General features: G+C 37.6%; 1 protein-coding gene across 4 annotated transcripts in view; it reads right to left on the reverse strand.

Moving 5' to 3' along the window:
* Positions 1-22929, reverse strand: part of ankrd44 (ankyrin repeat domain 44) — a 32937-nt gene continuing 10008 nt past the window's right edge. The window contains exons 3-28 of one of the 4 annotated variants that reach the window (XM_067444026.1): positions 21553-21631; positions 21188-21258; positions 20744-20944; positions 19186-19273; positions 17725-17867; positions 17402-17614; positions 17241-17319; positions 16751-16865; positions 16569-16651; positions 14480-14543; positions 13884-13952; positions 12185-12325; positions 10606-10671; positions 9289-9400; positions 9005-9076; positions 8065-8266; positions 7890-7977; positions 7197-7314; positions 6231-6450; positions 6037-6124; positions 5858-5941; positions 5586-5731; positions 5389-5471; positions 3880-3959; positions 3579-3670; positions 1-3239 (exon numbers count right to left, since the gene is read on the reverse strand). In XM_067444026.1, the coding sequence (XP_067300127.1) occupies positions 3004-3239; positions 3579-3670; positions 3880-3959; positions 5389-5471; positions 5586-5731; positions 5858-5941; positions 6037-6124; positions 6231-6450; positions 7197-7314; positions 7890-7977; positions 8065-8266; positions 9005-9076; positions 9289-9400; positions 10606-10671; positions 12185-12325; positions 13884-13952; positions 14480-14543; positions 16569-16651; positions 16751-16865; positions 17241-17319; positions 17402-17614; positions 17725-17867; positions 19186-19273; positions 20744-20944; positions 21188-21258; positions 21553-21631 (3033 nt within the window). In that variant the 3' untranslated portion in view covers positions 1-3003. The other 3 variants (XM_067444027.1, XM_067444025.1, XM_067444028.1) reach the window with 3 other exon arrangements.

Raw genomic sequence — 22929 nt, forward strand, 5'->3', positions numbered from 1 at the left:
CTCTGTTAAAACATTTTATATAATAGTCATACAATTTATGTATAAAAAAACTTGAGCTGACAAAGAACCTTCAAAATCAGAACGGAGGAGGAAACCATGATCTAGATTGTCATATTTTTCAAAGCTTTTTTTCTGTTATAATACTGTTTGACTTCTTCCTTCCAATCATAAAAGAAAAACAACCATGTGCTTTTATAATAAAGTTGTGTGCAATTTCTGCTCTGGTGATGATAATGTCCATGAGCTGATATGTACAAAGACTATTTTCTATTGTAAATCACACACTCGTAGGCACAAACATCAGGACTTGGTTAGAAAAAACAATTGTCTTATGATTGGCAGGTGTGACCCAGACTTATTTTCACATCTTCAGACTTTCATTACACTCTAATACATACACACCACAAACTCACACTAATGTAATCTAACAAACTCTGAAAATGCAGAACAAGGCACTGGACATGGAGAAACTGGCACATTGTGGACAAAAGGCAAACAGACAAAGGGTGGTTTACATTTTCGTTTTGAATTTTCTGAGAAGATTTTAAAACCCAATCTTTGCTAAAAAGCTCTTTATCTTTTGAAGCAAAATGGATTCAAATTTGAAAGCAAATAAACACTCTTGTGGCATCTCCCAAAAGCATGTTAGAAATCTGTTTAAAAAGGATTAATATTCAACCAGTGCAAAATAATTTCCAAAGGAAAGAAACAAGAAGACAGGGAAGGTTACTCATAGTTCTGGATTCAATGTTAAATTAATAGTTATGCCCAAAATGGCAATTTTGTCATTATTTACTCCCACTCATGTCACTCCAATCCCTGGTGTTGTTTTTCTGTTCATGTAGCACATAAGGAGAAGTCTTCTAAAGCCATACAATAATTTTGTGCGAGGAACAGACTGATATTGAAGTCATTATTCACGGATAAACTTCCCTGTTAACTGTTGTGACCTTATCAATGAGTCAGTGAGTTCAGTGGATCAGTCCATTAGTGAACACAAATCATTCTTTTGAACTGGTTCTTTTCAAAGAAATGTTTGATTCACCAAACAAACTAAATGTATTTTCATGATTCAGTTCTCGAGTTCAATTCACTGACACAATGACCAGTACCAACATCTCACTGAAGAGGAAGATTTTCAGTGGTTGACAGCTTCTCAGACAAAGCTTTCATTTGACTTCAGAAGACTTGAAATACAGTACATAGTCCTTTTAGGAGATTGGAAAATGTTGGTCACCATAAACTGCCAATGTAGGTTCTTCAAAAATCTAGCTTTTTGGATTCACAAAAACAGATTTTTTTTAAAAAAACATGAGTAAATAATGACAATTTTAATTTAGGGGCAAACTATTCCTTTAAACTCCCATTTACTCCTTTACATAAGTGCATACAACTGTAGTACCATTGTTAGCTAAATGTTAATAAATATTGGTACATGCTTGAGAACATCCTGGTTCACATAACATGCCATGTCCTGTGACTAAAACCTAAAATTCAACCTGAATAGAAGTATAATTTGAACACTGTCTCCATGTCTGAGAAGGAACAGAGCGACAAAGCCACTCTCCAAAAGCGTCAGACTTAAGTTTAGACCATCAAGGCCTAAAAATCTACTTATCTCTATAGCATAAAAATGCTCTTTTTCACAATATAAACCTCAAGAGCCTTCTATTCACAACGTGTCAAATTCAATATGTAAAGTACAACTGGTGTACGATCTTGACATGTAGAACTTCCATTGCATTTATCACATTACATTGTGCTTTATGGACTTGTAGTCTAAAGGCTGGAATACACTACACAACTTTTCAAATCTAAACACGTTTTTAAAACACGACGCGTCAAACGCGTGGGAACAAGAAAACACTGGGCATTTTACAGTAAACGACTGAGGATCACACACACACTACTAGATTTCAAAGTCACTCCAAACACAGCACAACAAACATGCGCCTTGTTGCTAGGAGATGAATGACAAATGAAAACAATATGTTGTAATATTGGTTCAAAATGTATAACATGTTGGATATTCACACACTAGATGCTATCTGGTGCATTCCGTTGGTCCTCGGAAGTGGGAAGTTCCTAGTTCCCAGTAGGAAATTTTAACTGGAATGCACTGGGAACCCAGACGGCAACCTAGTGTCGGTCCAGATCCGGCCCATATCTGGTACGTGTGGATTCCACGTGTATCAGATAAAGGCCGGATCTGGGCCGCCACTATGTTGCTGTATGGGAAACTTGGGGGAACCGCAACAACTCCGACTTCAGAATACAATATGGCTGCATCAACCGTAGTGAATCATTTATAATATAATGTTTATTAGAATTTTTGTTTGTCTGTCTCACTAAATTCAGTGCCTAGTGCACCATTTTCCAAGGTAAATGGAACACAGCAATAGTCTAAAATCAAATACTCTGTGTTCCCATCATATACTGGGGATTTCTATGAAATCTGTAAAGTCTAATCTGCAGACTAGCTCTGACTTTTGGCAAATATTGTTGACTTGTCCAGACTGAAAATCTGGGCATGTAGTGTATTCCAGCCTTTGCTCTTACTCACAAATAAATACTAAGTGACATCGGTAAGATTAAAGACAATTCCCTGTTGGTCCAAAAAAGTGATTTCTTGGTTCCTGATTGGTCCCACAATGACAACAGGAGTGTAATGGCTGTGACCTCACCTTTTGCAGGGTTTGTGCTTTCAAAAATCCACAGATTAAGACACACCGACCCCACCATACTATACTTTATCCTTCTTCAAGCGTAAGAAATCGGTCAACATTTGGTGATCTCAATCAAGTGATTAAAATGGCTTTCGAAAAAATCTGCTGTGCAAACAAGTGTGGCAAAACAAAAGCGTACCAAGTGTGCTATGTCATGCTTCATAATCTCTTGTTACAGAGGCTGCGGTCCAAAATAAAAAATCTGTACAACTTCTGTAAGGTTCATGACAATATGTGCTTTGAAAACTACGATGGGCGACTCAAGAAGGAACCGGGGTCAAAATGTCTCTGAGTCCGAGTCGTTTTCAGTGGTCGTGCCCTCGCTGGAGGGACCGGAGGGGTCCCTTGGACTGCGGGGACTCTTGGCCTGGCGGGGCAGCGATTTCAGCAGGGCGCCTGGGGAAGGAGTTCCAGAGCTGCAAGGGGAGCAGAAAGGCATCATGGTAGCCAGAATGAGAGCCAGGCAGTCAGCCACTTCCCTGCTGGGAGCGCAAGCCAGAGCAGGGGTGAGACCTGCGTGGAAAGACAGCCAAAGAGCGAGAGAGACAGGATAGCAGAAAGAGGTGAAGGGAGGGACGGAGCAGTGGAACAAAAGGACAGTGGTGGGGAGGTGATGGACGAAAGCGGCATTCCATTAGTGCCTCACTAGTCAGGGAGCCAAACACATGGTTGGGGCAAAAGGGGACACGCATGACACTGTCAAAGCTTTGAAACACAGCCACTGCTTTGGCAAAAGCTTCTATGGCACTAATAAAAGAAGAGTAAAACAGAGACTGGCATAGACAGATGCACATACACTGACAATCTAAGCATGAACCCTCTCTGTTGAGATCTAGTTTCAGGAAGACGCACCATTCTCATCTAGTACTTGAACGCTGGCCCCACGAGAGAGCAGCTCTTGCACAGTCTGCTTCATCCCGCTGCGAGCAGCCAAATGGAGAGGTCTGAGAAAGTCAACGAAAAACAATTGAGCATCAATTACTTCTTTAGTAATTACATAAAAGCATAGCACTATAGCAACGTCATAGGGCTTGAAATGTATGAACTGATAAAATATATTCCTTCAATGCAACGCAAGTGGCTTTGGATAAAAGCACCTAACAAATGCATATAAGTAAACATAATATGTAATATAATGTGGAGGGGAACTCACGTTTGCAGTGCAGCGTTTGTAGCAACGAGGGCAGAGTCTGGAAGTTTTCCAAGAATGAGCAATGCACATTCCTCCATTCCCTGGACATGGGCAGAAAGAACAGGAAAATCATCTTAGAAAGACCTCAGGTAATGGATTCATATAAACATTCCCAAATACTGTTTGTAATGTTTGTTTTCATATCTGACATCATTTTTTTTTTTGATAGTAATAATGAACATTACTAATATTATAATCTGGAACTGTCAGTGTCTGCATTACTGCATTATTAAAGGGATATTTGACCCAAAAATGTAAAAAAAATTACGCAAGACCTTCATTCATCAAACAAAAATGAAAATATTTCTGATGAAATTCGAGAGCTCTCCGACCTCTCCATAGACAGCAATTTAATTAACACTTTCAAGGCCCAGAAAGTTAGTAAAAACATTGTTAAAATAGTCCATATGACTCTGGTGGTTCAACCTTAATTTTATGAAGTAATGAAAATAGTTTTTGTGATTTTAATATGATTTTAGCGTCAAATAAATCTTAAAGGGTTACTTCAGCGATTAGCATATGGCTTTCTATCAGTAGAAACACTGGAGTATATTCAAATGATTGTGCTCCCCCCTCTCATATCCCCCTGAGAAGAGAGATTTATGCATTTTATTTCTGGAAAAATGACTCCGGTGACACAAATATTGTCGATTTGCGTCATTGGTCAAATGTTTATCCAGAGGCTATAAACTACAGCCAGCAGAGGGAGCTATTTCCGCATGTTTTTAACTCGCACATGGGGGATGGGGTCGCACTCACAGCTCAGCTCAGACATTCATGGAAACGCTGCGGCCGGCGGAGCAAAGTGAGTATTTTATCTTCTCAAGTTAATTCCTATGAAAGTTAATATTCCAAAGGCATGAACTGAAAGCACGCCAAACTGAACACGCGCTGAGAACTACTGCCCCGAGCGTGGACGCGTTTACCTCAGCTCTCATCACGAGAGCTCATTCAGCTCATCACGATGCGTGTAATCTGACTCCTGCTGCGTTTGTGCTGACACTCCTCAGCGGCTAAATCACATATTGAACAGACACGTTCAGTTTTTAATTGTAGTGTCTGTTCTCTAACTGAACTGATTTTATGAAGATGAAAGTGGTGGTAAGAAAGTAAAAGTGATTAAGTAGCTGTGGCTTTGGGAGTGGCCTCACAGGGCAGTGAAGCATTCTGGGAATTGTTGTCTTTCATCCCCATGAGACAAAAATACATGTTCTGTCTTATCTCAGTCTAGAAAGCACCAAATTCAAAAATAATTTCACATTTCTTCTACATTAATGACCCAGTTTCATCTTCCCAACGCTGAAGTACCCCTTTAAGATCAATTTGCACAAATGGGATCATTTTCTGAGAATAAGAATGTGATTTTATTTATGACAAATTATGAAATAATTATGAAAGATCACTGCACCACTGCTGAAACTATAAAATTATAGGGACTGATGAACCTTGCATGCAAATGGCTATACTTACATTATTGCAAGCTAGATGAAGTGCTGTATTGCCCTTATGGTCAGTCAGACTGAGGTTCACATTGGCACCAGTAAGCAGAGCTTCTGTTTAAAACACATGCCACACTTTGCATAAGTGAGCTCATTTTCATAACCCTTTTATACAAATGAACAGAGGCATGATGCAAAAGAGGAGAAAAAAACACAGGGAATCCATACCTACAACCTCAACTCTTCCTTTCTCCGCTGCCATAATCAGTGCACTGTGCCCTGATTGGTCAACATCATCCACAGATGCATTATGGGCCAGGAGCAGCTGAACACAATCAATGTGGCCAGCAAATGCAGCAGCATGGAGAGGTGTCCTGATAAACAGAGAAAGTTCATCTTTAAAAAATAATTGCCAATTGCTAATGTTTATTTTATTTGTTCATATTTTGGAGCCACTGAAGGTACAAATCTATTATCTCTAGTATAGGACTGTTACAAACCTGCCCTTGGAATCTTTGCAAGTTACAATCTTTGATCCCATGGCTTCTAATAAAAGGGTGGCACAAGTCTCATGGTCATTGACCCTGTAGGGGAGAGGATTCAGAGACAGACAAATTGAAACAGAGAATAAAAGTGCAACAGATGACAGAGATGAAGACAGATCTCACAGCAGACATACACAGCACAATGCAGCGGAGTGAAGGGGTTCCCATCAAACTGACGAAAGTCTCTTTGTTCGAGTATGACCTCCACACAGCCTTCGTGACCTATAACACAGACAGTGCTAGTCCACTATATTTCAAAAGCTACATTCTGTTCACTGATAAATAAAAGCAACTTTTTAAACCCATAATGGAGACTGTTAAAACTAACCATAGTAACAGGCCCAGTGTAAGGGTGTGAATCCCTGGTTGTCTCGCAGTGTGGGCATTGGGGGTTCAGAACATGCGATATTGATCAATTCGCTCAACCAGGACGCGTGACCCCTCGCAGCAGCCATGTGGATGGCTGTCCGACCCCGACAGTCCCCCAGTAACACTGATGCCTCCAGCTCCAGCAGGGACTGAACACATTCCTCCTGTCCACACAAGAGCTAAAAGAGAGAGATAGAAAGTTTAAATAAACAAATAAAATACCTATAAACAAATAAAATAACTCCTAAGTCATGACAACAAAAATATTTAAGAGTACATCTTAAGATATGCAAACGTGTTTTTTTCATTATTATATTTTTCAAAAGTTTAGGGTCAGTGTAATTTTTCTTTTTTTAATTAATACTTTTATTCAGATAGGATGCATTATCAAAAGTGACAATAAATACATTTATAATGTTACAAAATATTTCAAAAAAAATATTTTCTTTTAAAATAGGATTTGAAGAATCCTTAAAAAAAAAACATTATCACGTTTCCTAAAATATATTATACAACAACATATTAGAATGATTTCTAAAGGATCATGTGACAATGAAGACTGGAGCAATGGCTGCTGAAAATTCAACGTTGCCATTATTGGAGTAAATTTAATTTTCACATACATTCAAACGCAAAACGTATTTTAAATTGTAATACATTTTTACAATATTTCTGTATTTTTAATCAAATAAATGTAGCCTTGGTGAGCCTGAGACATTTATTTTTATTTTTTTATCTCACCGACCACAAACTTTTGAATGGCAGGGTATATAAATGGCAAGGAATCAATATGTCTGGGGGTTGTGCATCAACCATTAGGCCACTGCTCTAAATGTTTGCATACATTTTAATCTTTAGATTTTGCACCCTAAAGATTTTTTTGCACCCTAAAGATTTTTAATCTTTAGATTTTCCGGTAACTCACCCCCAGGTGTAGAGCAGTCAGACCCTGATGATCAGCCATGTCTACAGTGGCCTCACGCTCCAACAGAAGAGACACAACGTCCACATGACCCCCCATTACAGCCAGCATTAGAGGGGTCCTGCAAATACACACAGAATGAATGCTCATTTAAGCTCTCTCTCTTTTCACACATTTTCAACACTTTTCCACAGAAGGCGATCGGCCTGAAATTTAATTCAAAAAGTTTTAAATATGGATATTTTTCTTACACAAACGCAATGATTCGCTTCAGAAGGCCTTTATTAACCTCCTGGAGCCTTGTGGAGCACGTTATTTGACGGACACATGCATTTTTATGGACTTCAAAAACAGAGCAACAATCCCTGCCATTAACCAGGACTTTTATAATATAACTCAACTTTTATTCATCTGAAAGAATAATGTCATATACACCTAGGACGACTTGGGTGAACTATACCTTTAAGTTCTTAAGCACTTTTTTATCTCTTAATTTGGGCAGAGTTTTGTTAAAATACTGCAGTTTATCATTGTTTTTAATTAATTTAATAGCTGCATAGTAATTTTTTTTTTTTTACTAAAAGTAGTTATTGACTTAAGCGTAACTAAAAAGTTTAGCTTGAATGTAATCAACTACTTTAGCTTAACATATAATAAAAGTCAGAGTTATTAAGAGTTATTAAATGAATCACTCACTGTCCCTGAGAGTCCGCTGTGTCAACCAAATCTGCATTATCAGAGTCTTCCAGCAGGAGGCGCACACATGACGAGTGACCATTCATTACTGGAAAAAACAAAAATCTGTATTTAAGTTTCAATAATAAAAAATGTTGCACAATAGTGTAATTTCCACCTAACATAGGTGCAATACCTGCAAGGTGGATGGGTGTACGTTCTCGTGTAGTATCTCTGCTTCTCGGCGAGGCCCCGTGGTTCAGAAGTGTGAGAGCGCAGTCAGTGTGGCCCCTGAGGGCTGCAAGAGCCAATGGAGTCCGACCCACCTCATCCCCCTGATCTACTTCGCAGTGACCCTCTAAGAGCACCTCCAGAGCTTGTGCGTGACCATGGTATGCCTGAATAAACACATTCACATGTAAATCTAAGCACAGGCAAGACCAGCTGTCTCAAAATGTCTTTACAAATATTGGGGTCTTATTGCTATCCCAGCTAACAAAAATACGTTCTAAAAATATTTAGCTAGTGTTATGAAAACTTTATTAATGTTTTTTTTTTTTTGGTTATGAGTGTTAAGGGAATGTTTAATTTTATTATGTTGCAACTATGGGAACATTCTGTAAACATTCTGAAAAAAGTAGTAATAATTAAAAAAAAAAAAAAGTTAGACAAACATCTAACAAAAAAAAAGTTCCTTGACATGAATAATGTTTTTGTGCTAATGTTTTGAGAACATTATTAAATACCTGACAACTTGAAAGAAATATTCTGTCAATGATACTGAAATAATGTTTGTCCATAACTTTAAGCCAAAGTTCTAAAGAACATTCCCTGATAGCTGGGATGCCGTTAAGTATTTTGTTTTTAGCATGTTGCTATGTGGATGTTCTTGGAGTATACTATGCGCTCAGAAGTATTTCTTTAAATCAATAACCCTATGAGTGATAGCTATTGAGATGCTAGTTTTGCCAAACACTGCTTAATCAGCTTCATTTACAATAAATTGTCAATTTTATAATATTTTTATTCAGCAAGGTCAAGGATGCATTAAATTGATCAAAAATGATATTTCAAATAAATGCTGTTTTTTTTTTAACGGTGGTGTAAGTGAAAAGTGAAAAGGTGTTTGGACTTACAGCCAGATGCAGTGGGCTTCTGGTTTGGCTGTTCTCCATCTCATCTGGATGGTTCTCCTCTCTGTCCAAAAGCTGAAATTAAATGTAATCACAATTACAGCTGTTGTCATCAAAGGTAATTAAAAAACAAAGTGCAGGCATTAACACACATATCATGGATGAAACAATGAAACTTCAAACTGGACTGAATTCATTTGCATGTTAGACTACATATTTAAATGTAATGTTGTTGTGAAGGTTGAGTAGAGATGGAGGAAGTGCACTGGAAATATTTGTGTCCTCACCAGTTTCAGACAGTGTCTGTGGCCGTACGCTGCAGCATAGTGAACGGCACTGTAGCCTTGTTTATCTTTCAGTGACGGGGCGGCTCCGTGCTGCAACAGGAACTCAAGGCATCTACACACAAATATAAATATATATTTAACAAACTCGTATAACAAACACATATGTCTATTTAAATCTTGTTAAATGCATAGCTAACCAAGAATTATATGACCAATATCACACTCATAGTCATGCGATATGGATCTATATCAGCACAGCTTCGATGCCTATGGCCTAATAACAGCTGTACTTATATAGAGCCATATCGCACTTCTATTCGTTTGATATTGCATAATATATATATATAATGAATATGAAGTTGAATATGAAGTTGAATATGAAGTTAATATGAAGTTGGTCCACCCTTTGCAGCTAAAACAGCTTCAACTCTTCTGGAAAGGCTTTCCACAAGGTTTAGGAGTGGGTTTATGGGAATTTGACCATTCTTCTAGAAGTGCATTTTTGTGAGGTCAGGCACTGATGTTGGACGAGAAGGCCTGGCTCGCAAGCCTAACCCCTAAAAAACAACCCCACACAATAACCAAACTTGAAACTTGGCACAATGTAGTCAGGCAACTACTGTTCTCCTGGCAACCGCCAAACCCAGACTTGCCCATGTGATTGCCTGACAGAGAAGTGTGATTTGTCACTCTAGAGAACACGTCCCCACTGCTCTAGAGTCCGATGGCAGCATGCTTTACACCACTGCATCCAGCGCTTTGCATTGCTCTTGGTGGTGTAAGGCTTGGATGCAGCTGCTCGGCCAAGGAAACCCATTCCATGAAGCTCTCTATACACTGTTGAGCTAATCTGAAGGCCACATGAAGTTTGGAGTTCTGTAGATTTTGTAGTTGGCGACTTCTGCGCACTGTGCGCCTCAGCATGCGCTGTTCCCGCTCTGTGATTTTATTTGGCCTACCACTTCCTGACTGAGTTGATGCTGTTCCCAATTGCCACTTTGTTATAATGCAACTAACAGTTGACCGTGGAATATTTAGTAGTGAGGAAATATATATATGTGTGTATATGTATGTGTGCTGTGGACACATAATGCATAATTATGTATGTGCACTACTGTGAAAGCAGAGAAAGGGACAGTACATTAAGGTTGTTCAAATTATGAGGTTACAGATGCACAGAGATGCACGAGACTCAAACACCCAACGTTTTGGCATCAGAGCAGCACAAGTATAAACAGTACGAGGGAAGGTGGGACATAGAAGTGGGACAGAGAGATGAGGCTGAGCAGACAACTCTTCAACTCCAGAGACACTCACAGAGCTGCCTCCTTCTCCCTCTCAGCTTGAACACCGTCACTCTCCGGTTCCAGAACCACACGCCGCCTTCAGAGAAAAAAAACATTTACACAACCACTTCTCATTCAGCAATAAATATTTTTCCAAAAAACCATCAAGTAAATACAAAATAACTAATATTACATTATGAAATGTAATCAGGCATATGATCAGCAAATTTAAAAAAAATAAAAAAATATATTTACTATGCAGATTAGGGTATATATATAAAAAGTGTACATATATACATATACATACATACGTATATGTACATACACACACACACATATATATATATATATATATGTGTGTGTGTGTGTGTGTGTGTGTGTGTGTGTGTGTGTGTGTGTGTGTGTGTGTGTGTGTGTGTGTGTGTGTGTGTGTGTGTGTGTATGTATGTATGTATGTATGTATATGTATATATGTACACTTTTATATATGTACACATACATACATACATATATATATATATATATATATATATATATATATATATATATATATATATATATATATATATATATATATATATGTATATGTATGTATGTATGTATGTATGTATGTATGTATGTATGTATCATTGAAATCACATCCTTGTTAATTCAATATTAATCTACATATTTGTAGTTAATAATAATTAAAAGTGTACATATTTATAATTACATTATTTATAAATAATGTTATGTCTGTGAAACAACACTGTGGTATCTTATTATTAATCAATCAAATGACAATTTATTACATTGTAATTATACATTTAAGTACTGAGTAATAATAATTGACATACACACGTACTTACTACAGGGTTAGACTTAGTCTTTGGTTTAGTGTTAGTTATGCACAATTACGCTAATAACAATTACTATAATAACTACATGTAATAATGTAATGTGTCACAATGAAAAATAAAGTGTTACCAAAATTAAACAATAATAATTGAAATGGTACTATGATATTAAGTTAGAAACGACAATTGCCAAAATATTACTCTTTCACATTTTTTTGTTTTTTTTGTGCCAGTGAAATCTGGCAGCTAATCTATTAAACTAAGCACAAAGGTGTTTCCGTAACTTGATGTCAAACCCCTGTCTCTGCACACAAACTATCACAATGACATGAGACATAAAAATAGCCTGTGGTTGCCATGGTAACACAGATATGTGTTACCGTAGCTTCTAGCAGTCTCTAGAGATAAGGACTGGCAGTGCACTTGATTTCACCTGCTGTTGAACTATAGCTGCTGGTGTCTACACCATTTAATTGTGTTAGACATGCATCTACATCAATCAATTGCATGTTTTTTGGCCACAGCTAGCTCCATTTGTGCACTGTAAAACATACATGTGGGGATCCTCACTGTTAAAAGTACAAACTATAATTAGGGTGAAGGATGATTTAGACTGATGAACTACAGATTTTTGTTTTTAAACATTTGAGAATATCAGGTCCCAAAGAGCTCCATTATAAGTAGGTTTATTTTTTACAAACTCAGTGACAAATCTATTTAACTAAATCTTGGAGGAGGAAAACAAGATGTTGGTGTTTGTGTAAATGTGTATACCTCCTGTCCAGATCAGAAGCAGCAGCGTAGTGCACAGCAGAGCGCCCCCAATGGTCAGTGGCATTAATGCAGGTACCGCAGGACACCAGAGTCTCCAGGCACTGAAAGTGTCGACTAGCTGCCGCATAGTGGAGAGGGGTCCTGTCAACAGCCATAACAAAAGAGAGTGATTTAGTTTAATGTGTGTACTAGCAGGGGCGTTTTTTTCCCATTAGGGCGATTGGCAACGTACCACCAAAGTGCAAAAGGGAGTTTTCAATCACATTTAACTACAGAGTTAGGTTAGCTGTCACTATTTAAGACTGTTCTGCCTCTGGATATATAGTCCAATCAGCGTCAAGTCACATTCTGTGAAGCATCACCTCTTTTTGGGTGATTTCACTCTGGCCGAGAATCGCCCACACAGTTTACATAGACCTCCATACAAATTATAATATTTTTTTTTAACTGCAGGAACTGCAGTGCATTTTCAATGGGTTCCGGAAGGGCTAGCCCTAACAAAGAATATAGAAGATACAATATAAGCTCTTTGGCACCAGAGCCAGGACTCTGGCTCTAACGTGCTTTCGTCACCATATGTAACCTTAACTTGTGCATTGATTGGTAGGAACAATAACTTTATTGTCTTTAAGCTAATCTTTAAGCTAAAGTGACATAAAATAATTTCTTCAGTGCATAACTTACATTTCACAGACATATTCTTATCAGAACATTTTAAAAAGTCAAGCAAATATTTCCATTTTGCTGTCAGGAGTGGACGAGCCCTCTCAAGTACAAACTTCTTTGCTTTCGTGAACGGAGAGTAAATAGACGGAACACAATGGAATAAGAGCGCAATTATTAATAGAGACTAAATTATTATTATTATTTATAGACTAAAATATACATTTTGCAAAAATATTTGTTGTTGTTGTTGGTGAACAAAAATGTGCCATATGTTCAAATTCAAACTGTAAAGTGAGATATTGTTAGGGTAATCAAAATGTTTTTATTTATATTCTATTTATTAGTTTAGCGAATTTAACTTCTGCTATAAAAAGCTTGATTTTTTTGTATATAATGTAAGAATGTGATGCGATTTAACCCTTTTCTGCACATAATAGGCCTAATACGTTTTCATAGCCTTCAATATGAATATTGTTTGTAGGAAATATTTGGCAGGATCATACATTTTTTTAAAATAAATATATATAAAAATAAAAAAAATCGAATAGAAAAGTGTACATCGTCATTCAGCCCAAAAAACACAGATATATAATTTTCAGGCCATATCGCCCAGACCTACCTTATGGCATGCTTTAAATGCAGAATTTTTTTATAGTTTAGCTAAGCAGTAATGATACAATATCATAACATTTGTTAAATTCAGTTGTTACTGTATTACAAAAGTAACAGTTTTCCACTAAGTTAACTATTTAACATACTTAAATATTTTAATTGCATTAAGAACAAAACATGTATTATTTTGTCTTAATGCTTACTTAATTTTATAAAGCATTGTTAATGGTGAAAAAAGAAAATGCATGATTTTAGAAAATGTCAGATTTGCTCACTGCTCCTGAAGGCAATGAACAAGGCAGATATTTTATTGTCTATGTAGACGACTCGGTACTTAACTGCAGCTGAAGTGAGCACAGGCATAAAAAGTGAATGAGCAATTTTCCTGATGTAAATGTCTCACATTTACCAATTAACTTACCTTCCGTGTTTGTCCCTGCGGTTATGATCAGATCCGCTGCTAAGCAGTAGCTTCACACATTCCACATTACTTTAGAGAGAGAGGGAGAGGGAGAGGGAGAGGGAGAGGGAGAGGGAGAGGGAGAGGGAGAGGGAGAGGGAGAGAATTTAGCCTAAAATTCTGCAGGCACAGAACAGATCAAAAACATTTTTCTGAACAATGGAAGACGAGGTATTCATTATATATATATATATATATATATATATATAAAAATATATATAATTATAGACTTCTACATTTTGTATCACATTTCAATCAGAATCAGTCCAATCAGAAACAGAATAAGGAAACCGAGAGATCACTTATGGAAAAACAAAAGGGAGAAATTGCAATGCTCAATTATGGCAGCTGTAGGAAAGGATGACCCGCCTTTCAGTTAAAAGTTCCAGTCATCTTATTGGTTAAGACTCTACCTTTTAATTCGTTTAATTTCGGCTAAGCTAGATTTTTGAAATATGTTTTTGAAAAGTAGACTTAGCCAAAACCAGCACAACACCTGATCACAGGTATTTTTTCCCGCAGTCTAACTAGACTGTCTGCAAGACAGACAGACTCACCCGCCCGCAGCCGCGGCATGTAGACATGTCCTCCCGAGGTTGTCTGGCGTATCGATTTGAAAGCCTGCAGATAGGACCGAGTCATTATTGAGAGGGCACATTATGCTATACCGCCGTCCTGTAGAGGAATGGAAAGATAGGAGGAAGATGCAGTGCACAGAAGAGGAAAGTGCCCCCACAACCAGACGCAGACAGCCACAGTGTCAGACCGCAGGAGGGGAAAAGAATGAAATGGGGGGGAAAAGAAGTCCAAAAAAAGAGACGTGAGGGAAAGAGAGACAGGGAGAGAAAGTATGTTAGTGCAGGAAAAACAAAGACGTGCACACAAGACAAACACACATCGATCACACATGTGAGAACACAAATGTGTGCAACCAAGCAGAACAGTTTAAAAGTACAGATTTACAGCATCTACAATCTAGTGTGTTCCCTACAACAATCCTATGATCACGAGTCCAAGTTAAGCAAGCACAAATAAGGGCATTCCAGACGTCAGCAAAGACATGAGGAAAAAATCATGCCAATCAAATGTGAGACAAAAGATCTTTAACTCACAAAATAAACGTAATCTCATAAGGAAGAATTGCGTTTAACACAAAAAGTCATTTATTTTTTTAAATATGAGGGTTGACTGGGTCACATCCATTTGAGGGGTATCTCATGGTTCAGCACTTGGCCGGATTCTCATCTCAATAAAGACAACAACACTATATGGTCAAAATTATGTGGACCATTGGCAGTGATTACTGAATATTTCATTTCAAAATCATGGGCATCCATAGGGAGCTGTTCCTCTCTTTAAAGATGTAACAACTTACAGTTTTCTGGGAAGGTTTTTCACTAGAAGATGGAACATGGCTGCAGGGATTTGCTCCCATTTAGACACAAGACCATGTAAGGTCAGGATCTGTTGATTTACAAAACATGTCAGGTGACTTAAAATCATCCAGATATGAAAGCTTTTTTGGGGGAAATGGATATCAATGAGTGACCTTTGTAATTGCTTGAAAGAACATACAAAAAAAGCCTCAATAATAAGTGCTCTAAGTCTCCCACACCTGGTGATTTTTGGTCAATGACATAAAAATAATTTTATTCGGAAAGGATTAATTCTCTCACTCAGCAAGAATGCATCAAATTGTTCAAAAGTGACAGTGAAGACATTTCTCATGACAACTTTTACAGTGTTTGGCATTGTAATGCTATTAGAATGCTGATATATTTGCTCTTGGCCGAATAGATCTGCTACATTGCTGCTGTCATTACTGCTGGTGAAGAGCAAGTGCGGGACTTGCGATTGTCTATACATACACGACCAGTGCATGCTGCTGTGAGCAAGTCAGACATGCTGCTGCCGTACAATATACCGTACATCAATTACCCATAACAGATCTATACAGGTGGAGCTGGGGAAGGTGGAGGGTTTGTGAAAGCATGCTGCACTACTTGCACAAACAAGTGTTTGAAGGTTGAATATGCAAGATCATTGGTTACTGGTACATCAGCAGTGCCCTATAGAGAATGATGTGATTGCAAGCAGGTTAAGGACCTGTGCCCGCCTGTTAATCAGCCTGTGCCATGTAGAGTTTCATGACAGAACTTTGTATGTATGATGTTAAGAGATTTCTATTTCAAATAAATGCTTTTCTTTTGAATATTCAATTCATCAAGCAATCCGGACAAACATTTGCTGATAATAATAATTAGGCTATTAATGCCTAATTAATAATTAGGTGTTGATTAATCAAAAAAGCACATTAGTAATATTTGTAATATTCTTCAATTGTAATAATATTTAACAAATTGACCATTTTTACTGTATTTTGATCAAACACGTGCAGCCTTGGTGAGCAAGCATAAGAGACTTCTTTAAGTAGAGTAAAGTGAAGTAAAGTACTATAGAGCAAACAGGAAGTAATAGGGAGAAGTAAAAGGAACGGGATCAGGAAATGTCCAGAGCCAGATTCAAACTTGCAACTTCCGGCTTATAGTTTACGTTACATGTGCATTTCAGTCAAAAAAAAAAGCTAGGTTTAGATTGTTATATAATTGCAGTGCAACTAGTTTGATTCAGTGGCATAGTTGGTACCTGAGGAGAGGAGTTTACGGCAGCAGTCGGAATGAGCATTCAGAGCAGCCAGATGCAAGGGGAACATGCCGTGTACCCCTCTTCTGCAGAAGAATATAGAGGATAAGAAATAGTCTATCAGAGGCAACAAGTAACAATGCTTTACCAAGATTTTTGACAAAGATCCAAATGCAGAGTCAAACCTGGTGCAGTCAGCTCCACTTGTGATTAGAGTATTTATTAAAAGTTCATGGCCGTATCGAGCAGCGACGTGCAGCGGAGTGTTTCCATCCTTATCGACACAGTCAATCTCTCCACCTGTATCCAAAACGCACAATGTGTACACACAGTGTATATGCAAATCAGTCGATATCAGACTCAAAGGCAGTACAGATTCAGACATCTAAGGGGCCGTACACACAGAACACGGTTTTCCATTCCTACTTTCCCATTGTTTTTCATTTTAAACACAATAGACGTGTTTGGCTGCTAAACTTGTCTGGCGTCTTTTGCAGATTCCTGTGCATGACATGGCTTTCCAAAAATTAGGTGCTCAAGTTAAAAGGAGTTCATAAAAAATTAATCAAATCACTAGGCTTTGCTTTTTTTTATTCCACTGACCTGTGTCTCGCATTTTAACCGCAAAAACGCATTCTGTGTGAATGGTCCGTCAGCCAGCTAAAACAGCTTTACCGTTTTGGATGAGCGTCTGGGAGCGTGTGAATCGTCCGTGGACTGCAGTCAGATGAAGAGGGCTTTTCCCATCTCGACTCTGAGAAAACATCACAAAATATATTACATATAGCACAAAGGATTTGGACTGTCTGTCTATATTTAGTCGAAGTTGGGGATACCTGGACGTTGACATCAGCGCCACTGTTGACCAGGAACTCCAGACACAGAGCCCCATGGGTGGACGCAGCAGCAAAGTGGAGAGGTGTGAAGCCCTTGTTATTTGGCTGACTGACATTAGCGCCGTAGTCGATCAGCTCGCTGACCACTGCGTCCTGCCCATTAAAACACGCCACATGCAGTGCTGTGTTCCCAAAGGCATTGGCTTCGTCTATCTAAGAGTGAAGCATACAATGTGATGGTCAGCTAAAACTAGATGTTTTTTTCAATGACCCCATGTTCCCTTCCCTATATGTATATATGTCTCTATTTGCATCCTGGGTACCTCTACAGCCAGGCTGAGCAGGTGTTTCACCACAGCGATCTGACCGTTGGAAGCAGCAGCATGTAGAGGTGTGTATCCCCTCTTGTCCTTGCAGCTGATCTCGGCCCCTTGACTCACCAGTAAACAAACTACATCTAAGTGACCTGCAACAGCATAGAAAGGAGCTCATGAATACATAAATGCATATATAGCTAATTAAACATAGTTCAACCCAAAATAGAAAATCTGTTATTAGATACTGTATATAACTACATGTAAGTTCAAACCATGTAGATTCTGTAGAGCACAGGAGATGTTTTCCAGAATGTTAACTTCTTTCCATAAAAAACATCAGAAAGTGACCAGGGTCTGTCAAGCTCAGAAAAGGACAAAACATTTTTTTTTTTTTTTTTTTTGCATAACATAATATAAGTCTTCTGTTCTGAAGTCATGTGATAGTTTGAGGAAAAAACAATATGAATGTTTTCAAGTGCCAATTTCTTTTTGAATACTTGTAATAAGGGCATGCGATATTGACTAGTAATGATATCTCAGTATGTTTGGCGATTTTGTCGATATGACAATCAGACAATATTTTGCTGAGGAATAGGGAGCTGGTCCTCTCTTTGACGTTGTAACAACTTACAAAAAAAAATATTTTGCTGAGAAAGACTTCTGAAGATTTTAATATTCCAGTGTGAGTAAACTGAGCAGTGTTTAGTTCACAGCAGTAACAGAAATTATAAAGGGTCAATATTTGACCATCCAAACAACCAATGTTTTTTTTTTATTACATTATTAAATGTGTCATCTTTTTTCTATCTAGTTCATAGAAATTCTAATTCGAATGGATTATAGTCTATTACCAATCAAATGAAACCAGTATCAACAAAAACATTTTTTGCACTGATACCACAGTATGTTAAAACTAGAGTAGGAAATTATATTATGGAATTGTATAATTTTGCTTAAAAATGCCCATATATGGTATGGAAAATGCAAATGTATTTTTTGCCATTTTGCATATTACATTTCAAATGAAATATTGTTACCCATAATATGCTTCCAAACCACAGAAGCTACATCTGAAGTGGTATTTGGATGGAATGATTAGTTCAAAATGGCTGATTCATTCTAAAATGAAACTCTCTTTATGAATGGGTTATTCGCTCAAATGATTCATTCAGTAATGGAAGGCTGTTGTGTTTAACAGATGTGCAAGAATTTTGATTCGGGCTTGTTTGAAACAATTTGTTTGTCTAACTGCATTCTAACCATAACTTGAAGATGTCGGTTTAGTCAGCTTAGTACTACGAGTCGTGATTTTATGTCCTTTTTGGAGCTTATCAACCCCCATCCTAACACTTTTTTCACCTTTGAATGGCAGACAGTGGAATGGAACAACTCCTTTTGTGTTCCACAAAAAAAAAAGATAAGAAAACAAGTGTGTACAAGTCAGTTTTTATAGGACAGTTCCCTCACCCATATACGCTGCCCAGTGCAGTGCACGGCAGTCTTTCTTATCAAAGGCATTGATGTTGGCACCCTTGGCCAGGAGGAGGCTAACCATCTGAAGGTAGAGAGAAAGGAAAGTGAATAACAGTGACAAGATTGAGATGGAGTAATGGAGGAGAGAATGCATGTGTCAATAATGCGTCAATATTATGGGTCTACAGAATCTCTTATTGTGTGCTGCGTGTTTGTGTCACAAGTCATATAATGACTTTCTAAACCATTCTGCATTGTTGAGAGCTCAAGAAATGGATCTCTGTGTTGACAATGCAGTGCGGGAAAATTGAGTATTTAGCAGCAGGCTAAGTGACTTTATATCATTACCCAGTTGGATCGTCACTGCGGTCCTTTGGACTTGCAACATTCATTTAGTTAAACTGCAGCAAAATAAAATATAATCTAATTCTGTATTGCTAAGAATAAAAGGGATAGTTCACCCAAAAATGAAAATTACCTCATTATTAACTCACCTTCCAACATCCTAGATGTAAATGACACTCATATTTTAAAATGTCCTGGCTAATCCAAGCTTTATAATGGCAGTGAATGGGAGCCCAAAATTTAAATCCCAAAAAAGTGCATCCATCCATTATAAAAGTAGTCCTCTGCAGGGCCTTCTGTAGCCAATCTATGTTTGTGTAACAAAAATATCCATATTTATAACTTCTAGCTTTATAATTTATAAATATCTAGCTTCCCCCAGACCGCCTTCCATATTCAACTTACGAAAACCGCATAACTGAGCAACATATGACATCAGCGTACAGTTTGAACAGCGAGAGGCGCTACACTTTCCTCATAAGTTGAATATGGAAGATGTCTGGCAGAGGCTATATATTTCACTTTATAAAATTGTATTTTTCTTTATTAACCCCCCAGAGCCACGTGGATTATATATCTTTTTTATTATGGATGGATGAACTTTTTGGGCTTCAAATTTTGGGCTATAAGGGGTTTTTGAAAGAGGCGGACAGTAGTGGAGTATTTTTACTTTCTACTCAAGTACATAATAAATATATACTTTATTAGTGTTTTTCTGTGGAAAACTTTTACTTCACTACATTCCAAAGCATAATATAATGTCATACTTTTTACTGCAATACATTTTATGAATGAAAGTTTTTTGTTTTTTTTTACCTTTAACTCTTAATTACATTAAAAATGTAGTGCTGTATACTTTTACTCAAGTAAAAGTAAGAAAGTACTATATGTTTAATGTCATTAAGTATTAAAGGATATCCAATATGAAATGCAGTGCAGTAAAAAGTACAATATTATGTTTTGAAATGTTGTGAAGTAGAAGAACACCGATAAAGTACGTATACTTGAAAAATAATATTACTTGGAAAGTAAAAATACTTCAATACTGTCCGCCTCTGGTTTTGGCCAGGAATATTTTTTAAATAGCTCTGATTGTATTCATCTGAAAGAATAATGTCATATACTGTACACCTAGGATGGCTTAAGGATGGCTTTTTGGGTGATCGATCCCTTTAGGCACAAATATTTAGTCTTGAAATCGCAATACCTCTGTGTGCCCATTGAGAGCGGCGTGGTGTAGGGCGGTGCGTCCCCCGCGATCTGAAACGTTGACGCTACTCAGGAGCGGGATGATGACTTCAGCACAGCGCAGGGCCTTGTTAGCAGCTGCGACATGAAGCGGAGTCTGCCAGTTCTTATCCCGTGCATTAACATCAGCAGACTGGCGGATCAACACGCGAACGGCCTCCTAGATTTGTGCAAAAAAATATATAAAAAATTGTCAACAACTGTGTCACTATATTGTGTACTAGAGAACAGCTGTAGAAATACTGACAAAAAAGCATCCAGGTTTGAAAAAAATCCTTTTCTAATCACACAAGAGTTGCTGCATATGATTAGCATTGTTTTAAAGACATCCTGCCGTGTGACAACATCCCACAACATCTGTTTCTCATTCAAACATGTTTGCGTGTTTAACAACTGAGCCCACCTCGCTACGTGATGCCACTGCCCTGTGGAGTGGAGTCAGCCACATGTTGTCTTTGGCATTGACCCGAGCCCCTAAAATGAAGTAGTACAAGAGACATTAAACAATAATCATTTTTAAAGGAATAGTCTACCTAATTTTTTTTATTCTGTCATCATTTACCCACCCTCATGTCATACAAAACCATGCTTTATGATTTCTGGAAAAGAAAACAGCAAATGATGACAGAATTTTTCTTTTGGGGCAAACTATTCTTTTAAATTGGGGTTTTGAACATGCATTTATTTTTTTTGAGATGCAGTAAAGGTACCCAGGAAGGAAGGTGGGGACGGAAAGGAGGGAGGGAGAGAGAAAGAGAGAAGCTGTACCTGACACAATGAGGAGCTCTATGATCTCAGCATCTCCGAGGAAGGCTGCTGCATGAAGGGGAGCGCGCTTCTCAGGGTCCTGAAAGAGATTGGGGGAAAAAAAGAGTGAGACACATAGAAAGAGGTGGTGGAAAGATGATGTTTAAAATTAAATCAAATCAAGGTTTTTGTGGCGTTTAATACATGCCTGTCAGCTTTGAACCCATCTATATGCTACTGTAATCTCAAAAGCTGAATTAGACACATTTAGAAATTACAGTCTTCCTTTATTGTTGTTCTCACAAATCTTACAGATCCCAAAAGTTTGAGATGTTTTTATGTTTTTAAAAGAAGTCTTGTGTTCACCAAGGCGGCATTTATGATCACAAATACAGTTAAACAGTAATATTGTGAGATATTACTGCAATATAAAATAACTGTTTAAATATAATTTAAAGTAATATTCTTTAAGTATTTATGACAAAACTGAATTTTGAGCAGCCATTACTCCAGTCTTCAGAGTCATAAGATCCTTTATAAATCAAGCATCATATCTTATTCTTCTTCTTCTTATTATAATTATTATAATAATAATTCATTTTATAAAATCAGTTGTGCTGCTTAGTTTTTTCAGGATTTTTTTATGAATAAAAAGTTCAAAAGAACAGCCTTTATTTGAAACAGAAATCTTTTTAAGATTGTTGTTCTTTACTGCTTTTACTTAACTGGTTTCTAGTAATCCTGAAGATGTTGATTAACTGGTTAAGTTGTGTTTAATTAGGGTTAGACCTAAACTCTGAAGGACATTAGCCCTCAAGGAACTGATTTTGACATCCCTGGTTTGAAAGGTTGTGCATCTTGCACTTGGAGATATACTTTTTTTGTCTAATAAAATATCTATCAGATTCCATCTAATACCATCTACAACCACATAGCAAGAGCAAGCAACAAATCAACTGTGGCATAAAAATAAAGAAAAATGGCCCTAACTTCCTGTTTCAATAGGAAATCTACATCAACACTAGAATAAATACTGAGTCATTCAAACCAGACTCATGTGATCTAAATGTAATCTAGATTTTACCTCAAAATCTTGTATATTTTCGAAAGTCCCATTATGGGCATAAACATGGTGACTTCTGAATGGATTTTGCTGATTGGGAGTCATAGCAAGGGATCCTCAACAAAGGAGCATTGACTGGCTTTCTACAATCACTGATGGAGATGTCAGTGTGTATTAATGCGTTCATACACTTGACGTGTTGACATCTCAACGTGTGTACTGTCGGAACCTGTTTGCACATGCAGCCTGGAATCATGAGTTTGTCCAGCGGCCCTTTAAAAAACATTCAGACTAGTTCTTGCTGGAGCCATTGGGCGGACATAGACAGACAAGCA

The sequence above is a fragment of the Pseudorasbora parva genome, chromosome 5 (genome assembly GCF_024679245.1).
Source record: "Pseudorasbora parva isolate DD20220531a chromosome 5, ASM2467924v1, whole genome shotgun sequence".
Classification (NCBI taxonomy): Eukaryota; Metazoa; Chordata; class Actinopteri; order Cypriniformes; family Gobionidae; genus Pseudorasbora; species Pseudorasbora parva.